Below are 23,844 nucleotides of genomic sequence, written 5' to 3' on the forward strand. Positions count from 1 at the left end.
AGGATGGCACTGTTTTTAAAAAATCAGACAGCTGCTTCTTGAAACTTGGAAATTTATTTCAACTGAGAATTCCCTTCCTAACTCTGGGTGGGAGAAGTGGCCAAGAACTTTCTAAAATTAGCACCAATCTCCTTCTCCTTATACAAATTACCATCTGGTATTTGTTTCCTGTACTTGCAGAATGCCAACTAGAATGGGATGTATGAAATACCAGTAAAATTTTATTCTGAAAGGGTCCCTCGATACTGAACTCATCTATAATGTTCCGAAATCTGGAGAGCTGGTGGGCGCTGCTGACCTTAGGTATAGGAGGATGCTCTTAAATCTAATCTGGGAAGAGATGGTGCCTGCACTGGTGACATCTTTGCAGTTAGCAGTGTCAGAAGGGACTACAAAATAAAAATTTATTTGTTTATAACAAATCAGATACTTTGGATCATAAAGAAACAAGTATTTATTTTTACAAAGACTATAAATGATTGTTTTTTCTTGGAATAGAGCTTATTGTAAAGGGCAGATAATAAGTGACACTGAAGCTTCTGTATGGTGTTTTTCCAAAGCTTGGGCAGCGAGAAGTCAATCCACATTCTTCTCTGGCAAGTTTCTACATAAGGCCTTTGCCCCTGACCCCTGATGAGGTCAGCTTCCTGGAAATATCAGGTGTGGACTCTTCCATGATGCTAAGGCTTGAGGATTGAATTCCGTTGAGTGGCTGAAGGTAGGCTGTCTGGACATTACTTCCTCTGGAAAGTTTTTCCTCCTAAGCCCAGACAAAGTTAGCCTCAGCCTTACGCGGCATTACAGAAACCCATATACTGCATGGAGCCATGAGAATAGCATTCGGGAAAGGTTATTGTTATTTCTAGTTTCTAAGCAGGGCAGGCCCCATGGTGACAGAGTAGGGTTATTGGTGGGAGAGTCAGCTACACCTTGATGAGAGAAGGGAGCAGGAGGACCACACAAGGAAAATCGGGGTGATGTGGGCAGAGGACAAAGTGGGTGTGAGACTTGCCAATAATGAACAAGTCGCCTATAAAGCTTTATCATCTTTGTTCATTTATTTACTTTTGAATTCCAGGTATACTGTTTAATCTTCAGTGGACTTTTCTGGTTTCTAATTTTTGAAGATACAAGGATTCTTGTTTTGGTTTTCAGATTGACACATGGTAATGGTACAGGGTAATAAAAACGTGATGTTTTGATTCATGCATACATTGTGGAATTGTAGAATCAAGCTAACTAGTATATTCTTTACCTTAAATTTTATTATTTACTTATATAATTTATATATTAAAAATCCTCTTTTGCAGATATCTGGAGATATGCAATGCATTATATTGACTACATTCACTCACAGGGCCAGAGTAAGTAGAATTTACTCCTCATTGACATTGTGTCCACTGAGCAGCCTCTTCCCTTCCCTGCACTCCACTCAGTCCAGCATGGTCAGACCCCATTCTGCTCTCAGCTTCCATGGTACTAACCTTTTCGGACTCCATGGAGAAGTGAAATCATGTAGTACAGTATCTGTCTTTCTGTACCTGGCTTATTTCACTTAGCACAAGGTCCACCAGGTCGACCCATGCTTTTACAAACAATGAATGGGGTTTCATCCTTTCATCCTCTGCTGTATAACACGCAATATAAACTTCTCCAACTCTCATGAAACCTATGACAGGTCCCAAGCCTGCTTGTGTGTGTGTGGATGAACCTGATTAACACCAGCACTTGCCTCTTGCCATGTGCTTGCTGTGTGTGAGCTGTGGAACTAGGACTGATCGAGCATGTGCTTCTACTTGTTCTGGATGGCTGAGTGTAGGCCCTGTGGTAATTATTTGAAATTCTCAGTTTTACTTTGGAAGATTTATGAATTATGAGTCCATGGAAAATAGCCTTGATCCTCTGTTTGGAAGATTTATGAATTATGAATCCATGGAAAATAGCCTTGATCTGATTATACTATGAAGACCAGATACATATATCTCTAAACTGTTTACCTGTTTCTCTACCTGGGAATTCTACACCTGGGATTGTGGGATTTTTGGAGGATATTACCCCATCCTCATTAATTTACTCAGTACTATGTATATGGAGTTCTGGATAGGTGCTGGGTGTTGGGTTACAGTGAAGAATAAGAAATGGCCCCTCCACTCAAAGGTCTCAAGGTAGGGAAGGTTGATACACAGTGCAACCAACACCCAGAGAGTGAGATTCACCACAGTTTCCCCCACCGTGCCCCACATCGGACACTCTTGATTTTGGGGTTGGATAACTCATTGCTGTGTTAGGGTGTCCTGTACATCAGAGGATGTTTACCGGTGTGTCTGGCCTCTACTTTTAGATGTCAGTGGCAGCTCCTCTAGTAGCCATGACCAAAAATGTCTCCAAACATTATCAGATTCCACTCTTCCTCAGTTTGCGCCACATTATGAACCACTAATTTCTCATACTGCCCAAGACATCATAAGAGAAGAATCTAACTCATACTTAGGTATCACTTTATTAATTCTTCATTTCTTTAGCACTACTTAGTCGGTACTTAGTAAGTCCTCAGTGAGTGAGTGAATGCAAATAATTGTCTTAGTTACTTTTCTTATTGCTGAGACAAAATACCCAACATCCAAAGTTAAAGGAGGAAAGGTTTATTTAGCTTAAAGTTTGTAAAGGTTTCAGTTTATAACCAGCTGGCTCTAAGGGAGGTTGGCACATGATGGAGGGGCATCTCAGAGGAGAAACAGTTCATGGTGGGTGGAAGGCAGCAAAGCAACAAGGTTTGATTACAGCTCTTTCTATCCCTTCTATCTTATGCAAGCTCCTCAGGGCAGGCAGCACTCACACCTTTAATACTACTGCCTGTGATGTAAGCTTTGCACTGTGAATCAATCAATCCTGGAATCAGCACTCTAGGTCCAGTCACCTCTGAAAAAGTCCCACTAAGACTATGAGGGATTTGGGGAGACAGATAGATACAAGTCATAAAAATAATCATGCTACCACTCAGAATTCTTGGAATGAAGTTTAGTAAACTAGGGGGAAGTCTAAATGGGAGATCTTGAGCAAATTTAATAAATGAATCTCACTCTGAATCACTGGCCCCAAGCACTGCTCCCAGAAACACTCCCTGTAACCACAAAGGCACTTGCACTCCAAATGTCGCAAGGCAGATTGTCTAGCAGTTATTTTCCTGTTAATAAACACTGATTTTCAAGCACTTTGGCAAATACCAAGTGTCTGTAAATGTTAAATAGTCATTATAAAGCCATATAAATATTTTAGATTCCATCATCCACAGCAGGGAAAGGAACGAGTCCAGATTATAAAGGAAAAAGAAAAAGCACCTTGACATTCAACTAATGGCTTTACCCACAAATGGTCCCACCTGGTAGCTTGGAAGCAAATGTTTTTTGCAAAAGATCATTAAATCTGTCCCACCTTTGGCAGAAGTATCTGTCCCCAAGTCAGCCATTGTTTTAATGCAAATGATGGCAAGAAGACTCAGAGCACAACTCCTGCATCCCTTTCATACATCCTCTGCCCTGAACCAGGCTGACTCAGAACCATGGGGCAGCAGAGCTGATTGGGAAAGATGGGTGGGAGTCACTGATTGTCCTTTTTGAGGTACCTGAGACACACGGAGCAGGCTTGCAGGAGCAGGCCATGTGACTGTGGCCAGGGAACAACTTCTCTAGGTTTCTCCCAGTAAGACAAAGGGTGCAGAAAGTAATGATTTCAAAGCTTCTCTCAGTACTTACTTGAATTCCTTCATTTATTAAACATTTCATGGAATTGAGGGGTGTGCAGGATTACTTTTTTTTTGAGGACTGGGAAGAAGTGGAATACAAAAATCAGTCTTGATGTTGTGCCTTAACTGCCTTCTTTCTGGAATATGATGAAATCTCTCCGCCCAGAGTTCTGAGGCTGGAAGAGCACACATGGGTCCTCCTTGGGTCTGAGCTAATGCCCGCTTCTCCTGTGTCCAGAAGTCAGTGTCACTCACCTTGGAGCTTCACTGATAGAAGCATGAACCCAACTGTCAACTATAGGCTTTGGATCCCTGAATCTTCTGGAGAGTCTCAGAAATGCTTCCTTTCCCCAAGATAAATATTCTCAGGAACCCCAGAGAGACACATGGATGATATTTACAGGCTGCAACTGATAAGATTTTCCCCTTGATGGATCCATTGTCCCACTAGATACTAAACCATGTTTTCTTTGCTAACTTCCCAGGGTTTCATTTTATTCACAGCACTCTGAAAGCACATACAAAAACTAGGCTTCCTTTTAAGTTTTAACGTTGTTACTAAGCTTAGGGGGGAAAAATCCCATGCAAAAGAAAAATAAGCTTCTCTCTCCTCTAATTCCTCTAGGAAGTGCCTCGTTCTCAGTACTTATTAAAAATGGGAAAGCAGTCCTGGGAGGCTTCTGGGGGGTCTAAGTTCACGAAGTGAATATGCATAAAGGCAGCAGCATATTAAGATCTCATAATTATAGCTTTTCATGCCTTCAATTCCTGGAGTGAAATCGGCTTTAACTTAGGCTGATTTAATATAGCCTTTCTAATTTAAATCTACCCTGTCACTCCTACTTAGTTGTTGTTTAATTTTAGGTGGCAAAAATGGGTTCCTGTTTCCAACTTTCTCAAACCAACGAAAACTTCTGTATTTTTAGACAAGAGCGATGAGATAGCATTTAATTTCTGACCTCTTTCCCTAATTCGAGAGCTTTAGGGGAAGGAAAGGACTTCTGTTTCTGAGAGATAAACTATGAAGTGAGAGGATGCCCGAGGGTAAGAGAGACCCTAGCTGGGCTGCCTCCACCCGCACCATGCGTGACTCAAACTCAGCAGGCATCAATCTTTGCTGCAAGAACAATGCTTAAGACAGGAAAGAAGATTTTTGAATAATTTCATAGCAAAAGAGACAGTGAAGAAGGTGGGCAATAAATGTAAATTTAGATGAGGAACTACAGTGAAAATAAGGCTTGTTAGAGCAGTTTGCTTTCCATGGTGGAAAGAATTGACTGGAAACAGTGCGAGTTGAATTGCAGCAGAAGGTGCCACTTGTTTTGCTATCCTAGGCCATGTGGCAACATGAAGAACACACAGATAGACGTGTGATAGACTACAGTCAGGACATGGGGCCCTGAGTCCTAGCATAAAAACTGTGTACACACGTAGGACTGGGAGTTCCAGTTCAGCGGAAGCATTTGCCCAGTGCCTGTCCCATGTCGGACTCTCTTCATTAACACTGATCCATCAGGGACGCTTAAAGAGGTCTGGCCTTCAAAACAGTCATTTTCTACCATCAGAAATCGACCCATCCAGAGGGAACTGAAATCATGGTATTGTCCCAAGATAATAAATGGGTGAGGGATCACCTTGCTCACCCAGGGAATTTCTTTTTCTAGGCAAATTTCATTTGTTTTGAAGAAATAAGTTTCCCACTGCTCACTTCTGGAAGCTGCTCAGACATAGTCTTTCATCAGATTACTTTGTACAAAGCAAGATTATGAAGGTTTGGTGAAATATCTTTATTTTATTAGACATGGTAGAAACGATGTTTCTCTTCCTTTATATGCATTTGGAAAGTATCTGAATTTCAAATGCAGAATACTACCGGTTCCCTAATTCTCTTCAGGGAAAATTTATATCTGAATCTTTAAAAGGATGGCCTTTATTGCAGAGTTATTATTTAGTATTCTGATTACATATTTACCAAATGACCTCCCAAATTAAAAAAAAAAAAAAGAAAACGAAAAAGATATCAGCAACCAGTGCTGAAAGAGTGCTTCCAACCTTTACAAATCTGAATTTATCTAGAGGATACATAATTCTAAATACCTTTTAAACAATCAGGTCTACATTAAGATCAAATTAAACGTTTTTAAGCTGCAGGGCTGCTGAATGTACTATATGTTGATTTCATTTCCTTCTTGCCAAATGATTGAGCAAAAATAAGTGCATGAGAGAAACCTTAAGATCTTACAGTTGGGCAGACTCCCTATGGGTTACAGTGTGCATGTTTTAGGAGATTATTTGAGAAGAAATAGAAACTAGAGTTCATCAATCTGAAATAGCAATCTCCATCTTATCCAAGATGCAGCATTGTCTTGATAATATTGATACTTTCATGAATTTCAAAACCCTGGTGTCTATCATGGAGCAGCCCTCCAAGTTACTCCAATATCCATAGATCGATTCCAGACAGTGTATCTTCTTTATTTTGGTCGTCTGTTCCTCTTTTTCCTGAAATTTATTATGAAGAAATACATTTAGTTATAAGGTTTCTAACTACATTTCTTGGCACCTAGTAGAACCTCAGCAAATCTAGGTGAAATAGGTGGTCCTTGAATTCAGTGAGCTCTTATCCTTAATGCATTTAGCTTGGATGGTCATTGTTTTCCTTTGTGTGCTGCCTCTGGGAGTTATGGCCATCCTTAAAATAGCTGGCTTGAAGATATTTGCTGTCTGGTAGGGGAGTCAGACAAAGCCCCCAGCTGACTAATGTGCAAGCCACTGATGGTTTTCACACAAAGATTTTCACATAGAGCTGTGGACATTTCGAAAGCAAACAAGCATATTTTTTGAGCATGGCATGTGAGGGAATCTTGCATGGGATCAGTCAGTGAGGATGAATCATATTTTGATAGCCTGAGATGGGGAGGAAAGGAGGTGCTTCCATGAGGAAGGTAGTGGCTCAATAACCAGGCAGAAGGAGGAATTTATACCTAGTTTCATTTAGCTAAGACATGGAATTTAGAAAATGGTAGGTGATGGGGCTGAAGAGTTGGTGAAGGGCCATGAATTAAGAAGGCTTTGAAGTTTGGTGTGAGGACTGTGTTATTATTTCTGTCAGAGATGGCCAGCGATATCAATCCCTCTATATCTGGAATGATAGATGGATTGCAAGAACGGAAGCCTGGAAGCAGACCACACCATTGAGGCTGCCCAGAAACAGGCCCGAGTATGACCAGTACTGTTCTGCCCTCTGCCTTCAGATCTCCACCCTGTCTGGCCTGTACTGTGCCAGCTTTAGTCTTTGAGGACTTCTTGAAGTGTGGAGTGGGCTCCCCATTGTGGGCTCTTCTAATCAGGGACATCAATCCCATGTTGTTTGGTCTTGGTTGCTTTCAATCTTGAATCAACATTTTCTGCAAACAAGGAAAGAAAAGCCAAGAAGGCTGCTGGAGACGGTTTAATTGGGAGCTTGAAAGGAGCCACAGAATCATGCAGTGGCTCCTGAGCCCTGGGCAGCGGGCAGCTAGCCACACTCCTGGTCTTGCTGTTCCCAGCCATCTGCTGGACTGTGGTGTCCAGAACTGCGGGCATCAGAGACACCTGGGGTGAACGTTGCAAAGTATTGCATTCTTTTTAAAAAGCCGCATAGAATTTTCATCTGTTTTATTCTGCCGCTTGTGGCCAGAGATATTTTGAATGGTTGGTCTTGACTTCACTTTCTGAGCCGCTGTGAGAAAGGATCCTGCCAAAGCTACAGCGCAGAGTCCTGCTCTGGGGCACGGCCTGTGCTGATCTGTAGACTCCTTACCACCCAGGGATTTCTTCTGCACACTGGCCCCGGCTCAGGCTGATGTTCCCATTGTATCTCAAGGTTCTGGGAGAATGTTTTGAGCACAGCCTCTTTAGGACAAATTTTGTTTTGTTTTGTTTCTTCTCTGGAAAGGATATTTTCTCTATCTAACTTCTTGAATGATTGCTTTTATAATAGCCTAAGTTTGGGGACTGAGGAAGGGTAAAAAATTGGGATTTGTCATAATCACTTATCTCAGAAGCAGTTTATTAGATCATCTTAGATGGACTTAAAATAGGACCTTTTGCTGTCAAAACCAGAAAGATAATTAACTCCTGAGTCTTTAGCTTGAGAAGTAACTGCAAATGTGTGTAGAGATTTATAAGTAAATAGAAGACTGAGTATGAGGCAGAAAAACTCAAAGCCTCGTAAAATTAAAAGTTCAGTATAAGAAATAGTTAAATAATGAAGTTATTTCAATATAATGAGGTATTCTGCAGCCATAAGAAAAAAACAACTAATTAAATAGTAACTGATATAAAAGTGTTACTAGAGTTCTTTGACCTTACTTTCTTTCTTGAACCTATGAAGTAAATGACCTGAACTTATTTCCCCTGCATTTATCACCTAACCAATGTAATAAGGAATTTTAAAGTTTAATCTTCTTAACAACTTTTTGATGTTGGATTCTTACATTTTGATAGATGAGATAGAAATTATATAGTTCGAGATTATTTCATCTGGCAGTTTACAGAAGCCCAAATTAAAATTGGAACCCCAGTAGCTCTGAAGACTAGAAGTTTTACTTTCCTTGCTTCAGGCAGGGCTGAATTCAGAATTCAATTTGTGTGTGTGTGTGTGTGTGTGTGTGTATGGGGATGGGTCTTCCTAGCATCTGTTCATCTCTGTTCAGTTTTATTTGCTAAAAATACTCTTCCAGCATCAAAGCAATGTGGCTAGACCCACATATCCCTGGCTTACCAACTCAAAAGGAAGAAGAAATGCACTCAATAATAGGTAAATCAGAGGGGAGACTTTGATGTCTTCTGGCATGTGTCACTTGACCATGTATGGTGTCCAGTGAGATACCACATGGCTAGTCCAGCAGGATTTCCTGGGAGTGGGGGGGAGAAGCTTCTCTTCCCGAGGGTGCCGAAGGATGTGATATGCTTGCTTTTAATCACCCAGCCCCACATTCCAACAGGCAAATGTGTCTCCCTTCTATTCAGCTATTCCCTATTATTTTTCAAGGTTCACTGATCTTTTTCTTTTTGACACCCAAACCAATAGCCACTGTTTATTCCTGTTGATTCCTGAAGGTTATCTCTGTCACCAGCAATAGGAGAATACTATCTTTGTGACATTTTTGCCTTGTCCTATTGACTTGACTGCCCCTTCTAGCATGGTGAAGACTGGAGTATTTCACGCCATTGCAGCCCTGACATGGGTTGCACACAGTGGGTGCTCAGTAAGTGGATAAATGCTCTCAACTTTTCATTTTCCTGCTTCCAGGTGAAAATAGGTAACCATGGAGCCCCAAGGTGACGAGCTTGCCCCTGGGTTTCACTCACTACACAGCATCATGCATGTTATCCAACCTCAGTAAATTTGATGCAGCATCTGTAGAGATAAAAGTAACTGCCTAAAAAGCAGTGGTGGAAAATTAAATGAGGTACTGCCCAACTTACCACAACTGTGTTAAGAATTGTGCTCAAGTGTGAATTGCAGTTCAGACATTGACATTAAATCCTGCTTTTCCTTAGTCTCAGCTGTGGTTTTTCTAAGTTCTTTCCCCACCATAATAAATTTACTTACTTTGTCTTGCACTCTCTGGGATGTTCTAACTCACAAAGTTTTCTACCCATAGGTGTGAGCTGCTCAGTTGGCTCCTGGGCCACTCAAGCACAGTAAAATCTCACTACAGTTAAGGCTTAAGTGCCTGTTTTGTGAGACAGTATATAAATTAATTTGCTGCTTCTTAGACATTTCAGAACAACCTGGAGAAGCATTCCAAGTTGGAGTTCTCAGATGCGAGGTGGAATACAGACAGCATCGCACCGTGGCCAAGGTCACACAGATATGCAGTAACTCCTATAAAGGCCCCTAACCCATTTTGCCCAAATCAATTCTTATATATTCCCAGGGTGAAGTTCAAAGTACTCTCTTAACTGGTTCCATGGCTTGATTAGGGTTCTGCTAATAAGCAGGGAAAAGGAAGATGCCCACCTAGGAGAAAGGGCTAAGAGGACTACGTACCAGTTGGTTGACTGCCCAGCAAACCCTGCAGAGCACAGACAGACAGTCCCAAGCTGCTGGGAGCCCCGGTGCAGCAAGGGCTACATATGGGAGTGCGTCTGCTTTGGGTTCAGGGACTCAGATCTGGCAAGTCAAAGGGTCCTTTGCAGTCTTGAGGGGCTGGAGTGAGGAAGAGCTCCCCATATAAAAATGAGAGCAGGAGGGTGCAAAGCTGAGCCTCGTTTCTCAGCTGAGTACCAAGTGAAGTTTTCCAAGTGTCCTCCCCCTCGCCAGTGTGTTCTTCACACTCCATTGCTGTTTGTAATCTTGGCAGCTGACACAGGATTCCAGCTCCTGTCCTCTGTATCCTGCAGTTGTGCTCTGTCTCCTCTCACTCAAGTGTGAGATCTGCACGTGGTGGGAGTACAGCGATGGGGGAGGGGGTGGGGCTGGGGTGAGGCTCCACATTTGGGCTGATGGCATTTGTCTGTAAGGACAGCAGCTTATGTGGAGTCCGGAGACTCACTAATATAAAAGAGCATTTGCTTCCATTGCATTCTCAAGATGAGAAAGTCAAGTTTGCACTCCAGCTAATCTATCCACTGAGATTTAATAGATGTCAGCTACATAGGACGCAGTATGGATACCAGGATAGATTAGAGTAAGACTGGTGGAAATAATAGCTTACCTGAATAAGCACCTGCTTCATATCTAACATCATATTAGACTAACCTCCTAATTAAAAAGCACAAACTATGCTCCTATAAAAAGTCCAGATGGGTGCCTGTGTTACTGTGATGGCTTTATGTGCAATAAGTCATTTAATCCAACCAATGTGTTGCTAAATTATCTCTATTTCATAGGTGAAGAAATTGGAGGGCAGAATGGTTCCAACGCCTGCTCAGAACCACACAGATGTAGAGATAGTGCTGAGATCTGGGCTCCAGAAGTCTAGGTCTAGAGACTGAATTCCTTGCCTGTCCTCACAATACATTGGTTTTTTTTTTGGCCTCAAAAATAATAGGAATAAAGCAGGCAGTTGGAAACTAAATATCTATGATGATTTCTCTTGAATGCAAGAAACATATGTGTCTTATTGCCAAAAGGAAGCATCATGTGAACTTTAAATTAAAAAAAACTAAAAGCCAATAATGTCTGAGGTTACTACAAGGAAATTCCAATATCAAAAATTTATGGATATTAACATATTAACATATGGATATTATAGATATTAAGGGTAATTTTTTTGCTCCCTTTTTTCCCAACCTTCTGTCTTCCTGTGGTAATTATGATGAGGTTAAACTAGGGCCCTGAGTTGCCTAGAATTACTCAACTGGCTGAAGTCTCACCATTAGAGATGGAGTCAGGAGCAACATAAAGCCTCCTGCTGTCTTTGGGGAGAAGGCAAGAACTCTTTGACGACTAACATCTAAAACTGGCCAGGAATTTGGGGTTGGAACCACATTCCCTTCCAGGCTGTCAGCTGGAATAGAAGGCAGAGCTTTGGGGAAAGAGGCTGCTAGGTTGAGATGTTTAGATTGGGAGGAGGGGTGGTCATATGTGCTGCAGATAGCTAAGAGGAGCACCCCCCCCCCCCAGCACGTGGCAAATGGGACCTGGCAGTGAAATTCATGGACCAAGAGAAACAAACACAGTGAAAGATAGAGAGGTCCAGGGAAGTGGAACTATTCAGAGAAAAAGGAAGCAACTACTGAGCTGAAGCCGGAGACTCCCGAGCTTCCCGGGACAGATATAATTTATAGTACTTTACATTGAGAGTTTCTTTAAGTCCATACCCTTCTGTATTGTTGACAGATTCTGACAAGCATTCCCAAGACTAACGGCACATACGAGCAGGGCTTCAAATGATATTATTTGTAGCATTAAATACACTGTTCCTGGGGCAGAATTTCCCAACCAGTGTCCCCCATTCATCTTCCTCGCTGGCCTCTAAATGCGCTGGCATACTTTTCAACAGTCTGCACCCCTGGAGCCCAGGAGAGTGTACCACTACTCTTGAGAGAGACCCCTTCCTCCAGCAGGACGTGCGCCCCAGAGTCACAATGAGTCAATGGTTTCTTCACCACACTGGGTGCTCTAATTCAGCCCGAGGTCCACGTTGCTTGGCCTTATTATCTATTAAAATGGAGCATGCTGAGATGAGAAGTGGAACTGACAAGATGGGACAGAGAAGCGGGGAGAGCAGCGGAAAGGAGAACAGGAGAGGGGCTGAGAGAAGAGAAAAAGGAGAGAGAATGAGTGTGTGTGAGAGAGATTTCCTACAACATCTGCATAGCTCACAGAACGCACTCTGATTTTCTTCTCTGATTAAACACATACACACATAAGCACAGGTGTACACTACACAAATAACAGTGTAGCTGATAAGAAATAACCTGGGCTCTGAACATCTAGATCAGATGTCCCAGCCTTCTGTTTTTCTTCCTCAGTTACGGCCACAGCCTTTACTTGAAACTGAAGGATCCGACTTAATACTGGGGACCATGAGTCTTCCTTCTAGTCATATAACAGAGCAGGGCTCAAGTGGGGACAGAAAGGGTGCTTGGGAGGCTCACCCCGGTGACTGCGATCTCAGAAAGGATCTTGAGTTAAGCCATCTTTGTGGACTTGAGGTTGGAGATGGTGCCTGGGTTTGAGGGGTGGAAGGGAAGTGGGGTCCTGAGGATGGGAGTCAGGTAAAGGAAGGTGCCTGGGCTTGCCACTGTAGGGTGCCTCATAATGGGCAGGAGGATAACTGGCATTATCGAGATCAGTGATGCTGTTCCAGTGGGATGCCATGGCTCTGTCACCAGCCCCATCCCTTTCCCTGTGTAGGCTGCTGATGGCTAAGAGGAGCATGCCCCCCCCCGCCCCCACCCTGAGCACCTGGCAGCCGGGATATTAAGTTACATCTGTAGAATGGGACTGATTCTCATTCCTGTCTCTCAGGATCGTTTCCAGGCAGATGTAGGCATGTGGAAACATTCCAAATGCTTTAGGCATAAACCAAGTGTGAGCCACAATCCCCTTGGGCGCCTGCAGTGAGTAAGTGCTCCCTGCCTTGCAAACCCCTCTGCTCAGCCTGGCTCCATAGGGGTGAGAAGTGAGGAAACACGGCCACTTCTCCAGCATCTAAGGTGGACATGGCGAGCCTCCTGGGTTCTTGGAATAGTTAATTTAAACTGAACCGCTGGAGAGGGTTCACTGGAATGTGGGATGGTGTTTTTAATAAACGTGTTCTTAAAGCATCCTTTCTACCTTATTCTTGTAAACCTATTTTACCTTAATATTAGAAAATTTAAAGCCTCCCTGTTTGACATGAGATCTAAAAATGCCTCAGAATGTCTTGTCGCAGAAATCTAAGCAAGAGATTGGCTTTAAAACTGTACTCTGAGGAGCGTGACAAAGTGATATAACCAGATGTGACATTTCAATTCCACGAGTATGCACCCCTTCAGATGGCCCTTTCCACTTTCTGAGAATGCATATTTATTCATATGTACAAGACGGCGCCGACGTAGTGACACACAGTAGCTGGTGGATTCCTTTGGCACGATTTTCTCGCTACTGTGTTAGCATCATTAACAATCATGTTGCTTCTGAAGACATTCAGATTCTCATTTCTACGTAAAGGGGAGGGAAAATCTTATCACTTGTATTGTAGATAAAGTATTTTTTAAAGTAACCCTTGACAAACTTGGCCTCAGTCTGTCTGAAATTGCTCACTCTCCTTACACAGCTACAGGAACCAATCCTTGTAACCTCTGATTTGTAATACATAATGACCTGGCCATTTTTAAAACCTCTTTTCTCTCATTCTGTCTTCAAGAAATAAAACTGCACCACAAGCAGAGTCATCCTTTTGTTCTAACATCCTGGGTTTATGCCAATCTCTTTCTGACTCCAAGTGGAGTTTGAAGGCAAGGAAAAGAATCCTTTATGACAGTGTAATGAGCAGAAGATCCAAGGGGTCACCGGGTTTGTGGAGTCTGTTTGTAGTTGGAGAAAGCCACCTGTCTCACCTGTGTCCACTCTGCCTCCATGGCATGTTGTCTGTAAGGATCCTGGGCTCTCTGCATGGTGGTGCTCTGGGCCCTGGATTTGATCTGTGTCCAAACTCTATACCCTCTGCCTAGTCATGATATGACCTAGGAGAATTAATTTTTCAAAGCCTCCTTTCCTTCATTTATAAGTGTGAATAATAACATACACTGGGGTTATTGTGAGTATTAAATTAGCTTGACACATGGATGAAAACCAGTGATTATTATGGTCATTATTATCATTGTCTCTTCCTTATGCATTGATCTTATGTATGTGTAATGCATATCACCATGTTCTACAGAACTTTTTTTTTTTTTTTTGTACTGGGGATCAAACTGACGACCTTGTGCTTGCCAGGTGGTGCATGGTTTAAGTAAGCACCACCTTATTCAGGTCTTGCCCGCACTGAAGATTTGCTTAAATCTGCCCTACATTCCTTGTGGGTAGCAGGTACACGTACATAACATAACCCGATTCCTCTTTTTATAAAAAATTTCGTATTCACCTCGTCTCTTTTAAAATTACTTTTATCTGCTAAGTAACAAGCACATCCCTTTTTAATATCACGTAAGTTTTATCTTGGTGTTTTCCCCTTTTTATTACTGAAATTATCTCCACCAGGAAGCAATAAAATAAAACCTGCCTAAAACAAAATACAGCTGGAGATTTCCTTAGCTCTTGCTTGATGGGAAAGATCACACAAGGATGAGAGGGCAGACCTTTCCGGGTTGGTTTCATTTGAGTAGAATGTGGTTTTACATAACAAAATAGAGCTTTTCCCACTTTGTGGACAAACTAGCAATGCAAGCTTCTTCCCTTTGGGTTTTGTGATGTTCTTTGGACTTGATATTTCCTGTCAGAGTGGAATTGGACTCACTTTTGTCAGCATCAGTATTTCAGATTTTTTTTCAGTGCTTCAAATGTCTTGCAGTCTACAAATATGCTATGTAGTAAGGCAGATGCTTTTCTTTATGAAATGGGAAAGATGATTGTCATACTGTGGATGGTGAATCTCTTCCCCATGGTCCAGGTGCTAAAGACTTGGTCCTTAGGCTCACACTGCTGGGATATGGGACCTGGTGGGCTGTCTGTGGGGCATTGCAGGTCACTGGAGCAGCCTGCAAAGGCAACAGCATTACCCCGCCTCTTTTTCTTTCTCCTTTTGCTTTCTGGCTGTGAGAGGAAGGGTTCACCTTGCTACACCTTTCTGCAATTACCATCTGGCCTCAGTGCCAGATGCTGAAACCAATGCAGCCATTCAGTTACTGGCTGGAACCTCTACAACAGTGGACCAGAATAACCCTTTCTCGTTATGTATTAATTATCTCAGGTATTTTGTTATAGTGACAGAAAGCTAACACAGTGATTAAGAAAAAGAGGGCAAGATATTTTCAGAGGCAAGGCATAATTTAAAGTTTATTTTCTTAAAATTATCCCTGCCTATGCACACCCTTGAGGGTCTTTGTATGCTTCTGGGTGTGTGTACGCCTGTGTTATACACACTGTCCCATGTTGATTTCATCCAGATGAGTCTTTGCACCATTGTATAAGGAAACAGGAAGTGGTCGTTTTTGGGATGGTTGACAGTGGAGGGAGAGAGCAAGAGTGAGCAGGGTATACAAGAGATGGATAATGTCATTTCAAACCAAACCGTTTTGGTCACAGACTATCAAATACTGAGGAACAACACACCTCAAATAAACAAAAATATCTCTGTCAGAAAAGCCAGTGAGAAAAGCAGCTCCTTCGCAATGCTGCGGTGATAAGGAAATCTGCGGCAAGCCTTACAGCTCCTTCCTCGATCTTGTGAACCTCCAAACCATTCATTTTAGAGGGTTTCCAGCAAGTCCTGCTGTGCCTTCCCAAGGAAGAGCACAAGACACTCGACAGGCATCATGTTTCTCTTGTCCATCCAAGAAATTTGGATGAAAAAGAATATGAATTCCTTGCAAATACCTGCCTCAGGGTCTCGGGAACTCCAAAGCCCTTCAAGCATCAGCAAAAGAAATTAGAAAGGACAGAAAAAGTTCTTTCAAACTTACAATCAGCGGGCCCCTGTTGTTCTCCCGGTACTTGTTCTGGAAGAAAATGTAAACGACGGTGGCAGCCAGAGAGTAGAGGAAGGCAAAGACAGCCACGGTGACGAAGAACTCTGCAGAAGACGAGGAGTCGCCAATCAGCGCCAGCTTCTGCCGCCCCTTCCCCTCGCAGGTGGGCACCTCAAAGGTCACCTGGTGCAACCTAAACCACCGAGTTGAAGAGGACATGTGAATGCTCTGAAGAGAAAGCTAGAGGTTTGCCAACCGAAGACATCGACCAAGGGATTTACAGACATTGTAACTAGGCACGTGGACATGGCCACTGCAGGAAACATTAGACTGAGCCTCACCATCATGCCCCACACTTCCTCTCCACAAGGTGGCCGCCAGCTTTGCATCCTGTGTCCTCGCCATGTCACTGGACCCTGCCTCTGCTGTGTGTTCCAACCACGTTGGCTCCCTTCCACTTCTCAGCGATGCCAAGCATGGCCTTATCTGTGTATCTCACTGCTGACTGTCCACTGTCCTCAAATCATCCTGCCCCCTGACATTTCCCAGACTGCCTTTTTGACATTCGAATGGCAGCTCTGACACCTCCCGGGAAAGCATCTTCCTAACCACTGCTCCAAAGCAGACCCTTTCCTGTAGAGGTTTTCTTTACCGCACTGCTGTGCAAGGTTTCTTGCAGCATTTGTTACCAGTTAAATCATCTCAGTCATGCATTTGAACACTTTCCTGTCTCTTATGCCCCTTATCAGTGACTCACATTTCCACGCAGTGTAAATCTTGATCTTCCTCTCTGTGTATATGGAAAGCTTAAGTTATGCACTTAGTACTTGGATAGATGAATGAACATTCCTGGTTCTGTCAGAGAACTGATAGGCTCAAATTGACTGAACTTTTAGAACTTCTATTTGAGAGAATGATTTCCATCCAGATAGCATCCGGATGTATTCCTTGATAGAAACAAATAAGATGCTTGAAAAATACTTCCTATTCAGCGGATGACACTTAGGGAAGATGTGTTACATCTGCATACTGTAAGCCCAGGTCATGAGCAAGAGCTCAGTGTTAAACTGCAATGTAGTGGAGGAACCAAAATCCTTCTTTGGAAATTGCTATTAGGAAATAGAGATGAATGTATCTTATTTGTGTCAATAAAGTATCAGTTGGATTTAAGTCTACATCTGACTCCAGAGACTGATTTTCAGACTTCTCCAATAACCTGTTCATGTTACTTAGGAAAATTATTAACCAGAATGGAAGTTCTTTCAAGATGAAACCCTAGCACCACTCACAGTGAACCCTGGTCCCACCCTAGACCCTCTGCAAGCTCTTGGAGCAGGATCTAGATGGCAACTTTAGCAGGAGAACTCATTCCCCTAAGTCATTTATACAAATTTTTAAAAATAAATGACTTGGGAATGAATTCTCCTGCTTAAGGATAAGCTGTTGATACAAAGAGATTTTTCCTTGTACATAACTACGTATACTGTAGTTGTACATTTTTGTGTACAACTACAGTATAATCCAGAAAAATGTATCATGCTTATATTGAATACCTTCTTTCTTGCTCTTATCAGGGATATTAAAATATTCATTAATGATCTGAAGGATGAAGGAGATTGAAAATGTAATTGTGACAGTTTGGGTGGAGTTTCATCTTGATTGGCTTTGGGGTCTGTTCCAGGATGGATGAAGCACAGATGGAATATAGACGGATCCACATGGGTCATGGAAAGCGTGGCTCTGAAGTCGCCTCTGGTCCCTCAGCCCTTCTGTTGTGTACCAGGAGCGGCACCGCCCTGCCCTCCCTTCCCCATGATTTCTCTGCCTTGGAGCCGAGGAATCAGGGACTAAAACGTGAGCAGATGAAAGCTCTTCTCTAAGTTGTGATGTTGGTACTGTGTCTCAATGACAAGAAAGTGTCCTGATGTAGTAATCATGTCAATTCTGAAACTGGGAATCTTCATACAGTGTATGTTTTTTCTTATTTTTGTATGTCATTTGTTTAACATACTTTTGACATTTAAAAAATTTTATATATTTTTATTTATACACATTTGTCATATACAACGATCACATCCATCATGAGAAATTTGTACCCGTGCAGAAGATATCTTTCTTCTTTCTTTCTCATTCCCTTTTCTTCTTAAACTCCTTTTCCCTTCCTCATTTACCAAAGCTTTGTTTCCATTTTTCCTTCCATTTTCTTTTTAAATCTCTGTTCCCTTTCTTTTAACTCTGCCCCATTCTCCTTCTCATTTGAACAAATTCTTCCTACTTCCCAATATCTATTTCCATTTTGCTCTTTATTTATCCTTTGAGTTTCACACAAGAGAAAAAAGTGTGATATTTAAAATGTGATATTTAAACTTGTATGTCTGATTTATTTCATTTAAAATTATGGTCTTGAAATGCATCCATTCCCCCAAAAAGTAACTCAAGATTATTCTTCTGTAAGGTAAAGTAGTACTCCATTGAATATAAAAACCACAATTTCAAAAAAAAGGCCACAGTTTCTTTTTAAAAATTTTCTTAAAAAAGAATAAAAACAATGATACAGAATTTCAAATCAATGTAATAGGTGATTAACAATCATTAATATATGGCATATTGTTACCTTCAAAGTAGTTGCTCATATTACAGATTACAAGATATACCCATGGAAAAAAATGATCAAACAATGGAAACACAAGGTATTCCTTTTGATGAACTAACAGAGATTAGTAGTATAATTATCTATCATATATATATATGTATATAATCTTTTTCCTTCTTTCTTTTCTTCTTTCCCCCATCCCACTTATTTTTTTCCTTTTAAGCAGTTTCTTGACCTTTCACATTCACAATATCTATTGTACATTTTGGGCTTTATTTACTATTTCAGTTTTTTACACTAAAGAGATGATACAATGTTTACACATGCAAACAATTTATTTCACTTATGAATTGGTCTCAAATTACATTCATTTATCCACGAAAGCCTCAAATTAGTCCTTCTTTATAGCTAAGTAGTATTTGATTGTATAAAAAATCACATCTTTTTTATCCATTCAGTGGTTGATGGACATTGGTTGTTTGCAAGATTTAGCTCTTATTTATGTGCTGCTATAAATATGGGTGTACATATATCATTGGGGCATGATGTTTTCAATTCTTCTGGGAGGAAAACCACATTTTCTTTATTCATCTTTTGATGGGCATATGGCCTATTACCAAGATTTAGCTATTATAAATTGTGATATTATAAACATGGGTATGGATATATAGCTGTAGCATCATATTTTTTTAAACTCTTTGGGGAAAATACCTATAAGGGTAATAGCTAGATCAAGTGGAACCTCTAGTTTTAGTTTTTTGAGGAATCTCCTTGCTGAATCTCCACTTTCATAGTGGTTGTGCCAATTTACATTCCTACCAATGGACAAGCTTGATCAGCATTTGTTATTAGTTGATTTCTTAAAAATAGTCATTCTTCCTGGAATGAGATAAAATCTATGTTGTTTTAATTTTCAGTTTTTGAATGACCAGTGATGACTTTTTCATATATTTATTTGCTATTTGTACTTCTTCATCTGAGAAGTACTTATGCATTTTAGATGCTCATTTTTGGGTTTGGCCTTTAAATTTGGGGGGCTTGATTTTTAGACTCTTTTATATATTCTAGATATTAGTTTTTAATGAGCAACTTTATAGTTTACGCAATGACTAGACAGTGAGGATGGAATTAGAAATTAAAAATCGGAGGAATGGTCCCTGCTGAGATTAAATTTGAGGTTTGGGGAGAAAAGAGGTTTTCTGAGATGAGTGCTAGACCAGCCAGAGAGCAGGGTGACGAGCAAGTTCTACCTCTCTGTGGAGCTGATCTTCAATCTGCAGCTTTAAAAATGAGTAGCAATTACTCTGTTTAAAAGTTAAGAAAGCATAGTGATATTCTATATCCTAGATTGATAAACTAAAAAAAAAACATAGATCAGAATAACAAGATTGGGAAGGATGTAGAGAAATTAGAGCTTTCATATGTTGCTAGTGAGACAGTAAAATGGAGTTGCCACTTTGGGAAACAGTCTGGCAGCTCTTCAAATAGTTAAACACAGAGTTTCCCCATGATCTAGCAGTTCCATTCCTAGACACATGCCCAAGAGCAGTGACAATATTTGTCTACATAAAATCCAGTGTAAGAATGTACACACATCATTCATAATGACCAAAAAAGATGGAAAGAACCCAATGAAAGGATAAGTAAAATGTATCTATTGGATAGACAGTTGTTCCTCAATAAAGAGGAATGATGTGCTGATACATGTGAATGAAGCCAGACACAAAAGACTCTATTGCATGATTACGTTTACGTGAAATGTTCAGAATAGACAAATACATGGAGACAAAAAGCAGGTTAGTCTTTGGCTAGGGGTAGGGGTGGGGAAACTGAGGATGATGGCTCAGTGGTATAGGATTTTTTTAATAATGGCAATGTACATGAGTTTACTGGGGTGAAGAACAGCCTTGTGAATATATTAAAAGCTATCAAGTTGTACATTTAAATGATGAATTGTGTGATATGTGAATAAAAGCGTTAGAAAATGGGGAGGAGGATGTAACAAGTCCCTGCATGACAAGCAGCCCAGCACATGCAGGAACACAGTGTGTCTTGGGAGGCCAGAAGACGGTAGGAAACAAGGTGAGTAGTAGAGAAACACGCAGAGATCAGCTGGAAGCACACACTGGGGGTGAGGTGAGCCTTATTATAGATGTTGGTCTTAGTTTCAAGACAGATTGGAAATGTTTTCCTAGGATAAATGTCGCATAAAACAAATTTATTGTCATCCATCACAGCCATTTGGAGACATGCATACTTGCTTTCCAGGTGCTGGGACATGAACAAAGCCTGATGCTTCTCCACCATGCGGTTCCCCCATCACATGTGCGGATGGGTCTGCAGTCTTCGCACCCCACCAGCAGCAGACGACAAAGGGTAACGGCACTGTTCTTTTTCCTGTGTCCTTAACTGAAGAGCAAGGATTCCCTCACTGCTAATCCATTGTATTACTTACAGGAATTGCTACTGTGCTCACTAGTAAGAAGCCTAGAATCAGCAGGAACATCCACTGTGCTTATTAATACCATGATTATAGCAGGTATGTGACCCCCCAGCCACAGGAAGAAGAGTGGAAATGGAAGTCAGTTTTTAACATAGCCCCTACTCTAAGGAGAGGGTGAATGTTTATAATGGGGGAGCATGGCAGCCTGGAATAGCCTGAGTATAATAATTTAGATCACTAAGCATTTTTAATTCTATATGATGTATATGCTAGAAATTCAAATATGTGTATGAGCATATATATGTGTTCTTTTAAGCACTCTTTATATATCCGTATATCTAAGTGTTTTAATGATATATATTATTTTGGAAGAGGAGAGTTTATAGTCAGCATGCACTCTGTAGCTGTAATAACTTTAGAAGTAAATATCTTTATTTTAGCAGCCGAACATGGCAGATACAAAGCTGTGCTGTAGAGATAGGTATGTCAATCAACCAGAATCTGAAAGTGGATGGTGGCATCGCTGATCTTGTAGGGAACTAGGAGCAATTGCTGAGGCTGCAAAAGGTACCAAATTCAATTTGTTGATTTCAAATGTGTATTTCCCTTCTCGGCTGGTCTGACCCAATCAAAAGGTAATTGAATTTCACTGGGCTTTACTACATTTTGTCTCTCAACAAAAGGCCTCCATTTTAGAGTAATTTCTTTCTTTTTAAAAATTTTTACGAGTGCCTTAATGGAGTTATTTAGAGCATTTCATTGATGTTCTTGCTAAAGTCATTACTGAGTACCACAGTCTTTAGCTATGTTTGTAAGACTGGAAAAAACATTAGCTGTAACTATTTCCTCAGGGACCTGGGCGGAAGCGAGTGAGCATTCCTTTACAGATGATATTTGTTGATGGTGATGCCATCCCTAATGTGCCTGATTTACAATGGGAGGTTGGATGTGGTTATTACTTTGATGGGAGACTGTCCAGTAATATCAAGAACAATCTTCACAGTAACAATCACTGCCGTTTTCTACCCCGGGCATGGAGCCAGATTCTCTACCTACCTGTGTCTCACTTAATGTTTGTAGCAACTCTCTGAAGTAAGCACTACCCCTGTCACTGTTCTCAGGTGGAGAAACGGAAGCCTGAAGTGGCTCTGAGCTGAGGTCATCACGTGCACCTGCTACAGTGACTATGGTCCATGTCTACCTCCGCTCCCTAAATCTCTGCCTGAGTGTTTGCACAGAAAGGGCCCAGCCAATGTTCCTAAATCATTTCATCTAATGGAGATGGAGTGCTTCTACTGAATAAGATCCTAAACCAATATTCACTCTGTTATCGCCTTGAAGTTTGTGAGTGAAGCACTGAGCAGGACACGCAGCAGGAGAGAGGTGAAGCCCTGCAGGCAGACCAATAGGAAACCTTTAAAATACTCCCAAGTTTCCAAATCTCATCCTGGGTTATTCTGACATTTGCCTCAGAACCAGACAGAAAGCAAATGAATGGGAATTGCCATCATCACTACAATGCAGTTCTTCACAGAAAGTTATTCCACAAAATACTGCACAGATTCATCTTTAGGTAACACTGAACCATTATGGTCTTTGGTAAAGGGACATCTGAAATTAATGAGGGTATCTTTAACCAGGTGTGGAAGGAGATATAGACTAGACTAGAGCTCCCAGCCGTGCACCTGGGAGTGTCCCAGTGAAAATCAGCAATGGCATGTCCCAGCAGGCAGGAGGGAAGCATGAAGGGTGCTTGGGGGCGGGCTACTGTTCTTGCTCTTCCAAGTGCTGAATGCGAGTGTCTGAGGAAAGATCAGTGGGCATCTGGCAAGTCGTGGTACCGAGGGCACTTTCTCTGCACCTGGTCATTTTGTTGTCCCTGTGTCAATCCTGTTTTGAAGGGGATTTTAATTGTTTTGTTTCATTTTGTCTTTCTTACACATGAAATACTGGCAATTCTCTGGTTTTATGTTGTCGGTTTTTTGCTAGCCATATTGTGCCTATTTTAGTGTGTATTCACACACACATACAAGTGCATACCACACACACACACATGCATGCACACCATCACTTAGTCAGTTTATATGACTCATGACATAAATAACCAAAAACCCCTGAGGACTGACATGGCACTTTCACACAACATCTGCTTTGCTCGTGCCCCAGGAAGCGTCCTCATTTTACAGACAGGAAGTTGGAGTTCAGTCATCGGGAGTCACCAGCTCATCCAACTGCACAGAGAAGGGTCAACCTAGAACCCGGGTTTTCTGATGCCTATATCTAAATTGTTTTACTTACGGTCCAAGTTTCATTTCTAAGTGTTCCAAACCACCATCATCTCCATTATGCTCCAGTTCTTTGCTCATCATTCTGTGAGCATTCACTGAGCCTAATGTGCCTGTCATTAGAGACTCTTTCTAGAGACACAGTGAACTGGGCAATGAGATTGGAGAGTATCAGGAAAGGTGAGAAGGACAAATCTCTGTCTGTCTGTAACTTCCTAACTTCCTGTGATTTATTTACTTATTTATTTAGATGGAGTCTCACAAAGTTGCCCAGGCTGGACTTGAAGTTGCCATTCTGCTGCCTCACCCTCCCAGGTGCTGGAATTACAGCCTGTGCTCCAAGCCTGGCAATTTTTAAAAAATTATATCTGAAGCATGATATTTGGTGTTGCCATTTAGGATGCTGATAAGAATTTCACATCTGCCCCTTCCAGATGCCAATTGCCAGGTGACATTTACTGACCCCCTACTATATCCAGGTACAATTTCAATGTCTCTACATAGTATCTCAAACTTCAAACTTGATGCAGTTGTCTCCAGGATCTTTAGAGGAATGACGAAACTTAGTGGCATAAGGCCTTGAAAAGGAACCCAACTCTTCCCAAAGCTTTTGCTTTTAACCTACTATATAAAAAAGATGATACTACTTATTATTTTCATAAATCCTATA

At 41.4% G+C, this 23,844-nt stretch overlaps 1 protein-coding gene and 1 long non-coding RNA gene across 3 annotated transcripts in view; one reads left to right on the plus strand and one right to left on the minus strand.

Moving 5' to 3' along the window:
• LOC134477861 (uncharacterized) overlaps positions 1-1,366 on the plus strand; it is an 85,400-nt gene extending 84,034 nt beyond the window's left edge. Inside the window, exon 4 of the long non-coding RNA XR_010050104.1 lies at positions 1,311-1,366. This is a non-coding gene — a long non-coding RNA (uncharacterized LOC134477861). The remainder of the gene's footprint in view (positions 1-1,310) is intronic.
• The window catches only part of Synpr (synaptoporin), a 292,405-nt gene that overhangs the window by 29,231 nt on the left and 239,330 nt on the right, over positions 1-23,844 (minus strand). For both annotated transcript variants that reach the window (XM_063257144.1, XM_005008287.4), the window contains one exon: positions 15,848-16,046. In XM_063257144.1, coding sequence (XP_063113214.1) covers positions 15,848-16,046 — 199 coding nt within the window. The remainder of the gene's footprint in view (positions 1-15,847; positions 16,047-23,844) is intronic.

This window comes from Cavia porcellus, unplaced genomic scaffold (genome assembly GCF_034190915.1).
Source record: "Cavia porcellus strain 051 isolate PalLab524CR breed Dunkin Hartley unplaced genomic scaffold, mCavPor4.1 scaffold_10, whole genome shotgun sequence".
NCBI lineage: Eukaryota > Metazoa > Chordata > Mammalia > Rodentia > Caviidae > Cavia > Cavia porcellus.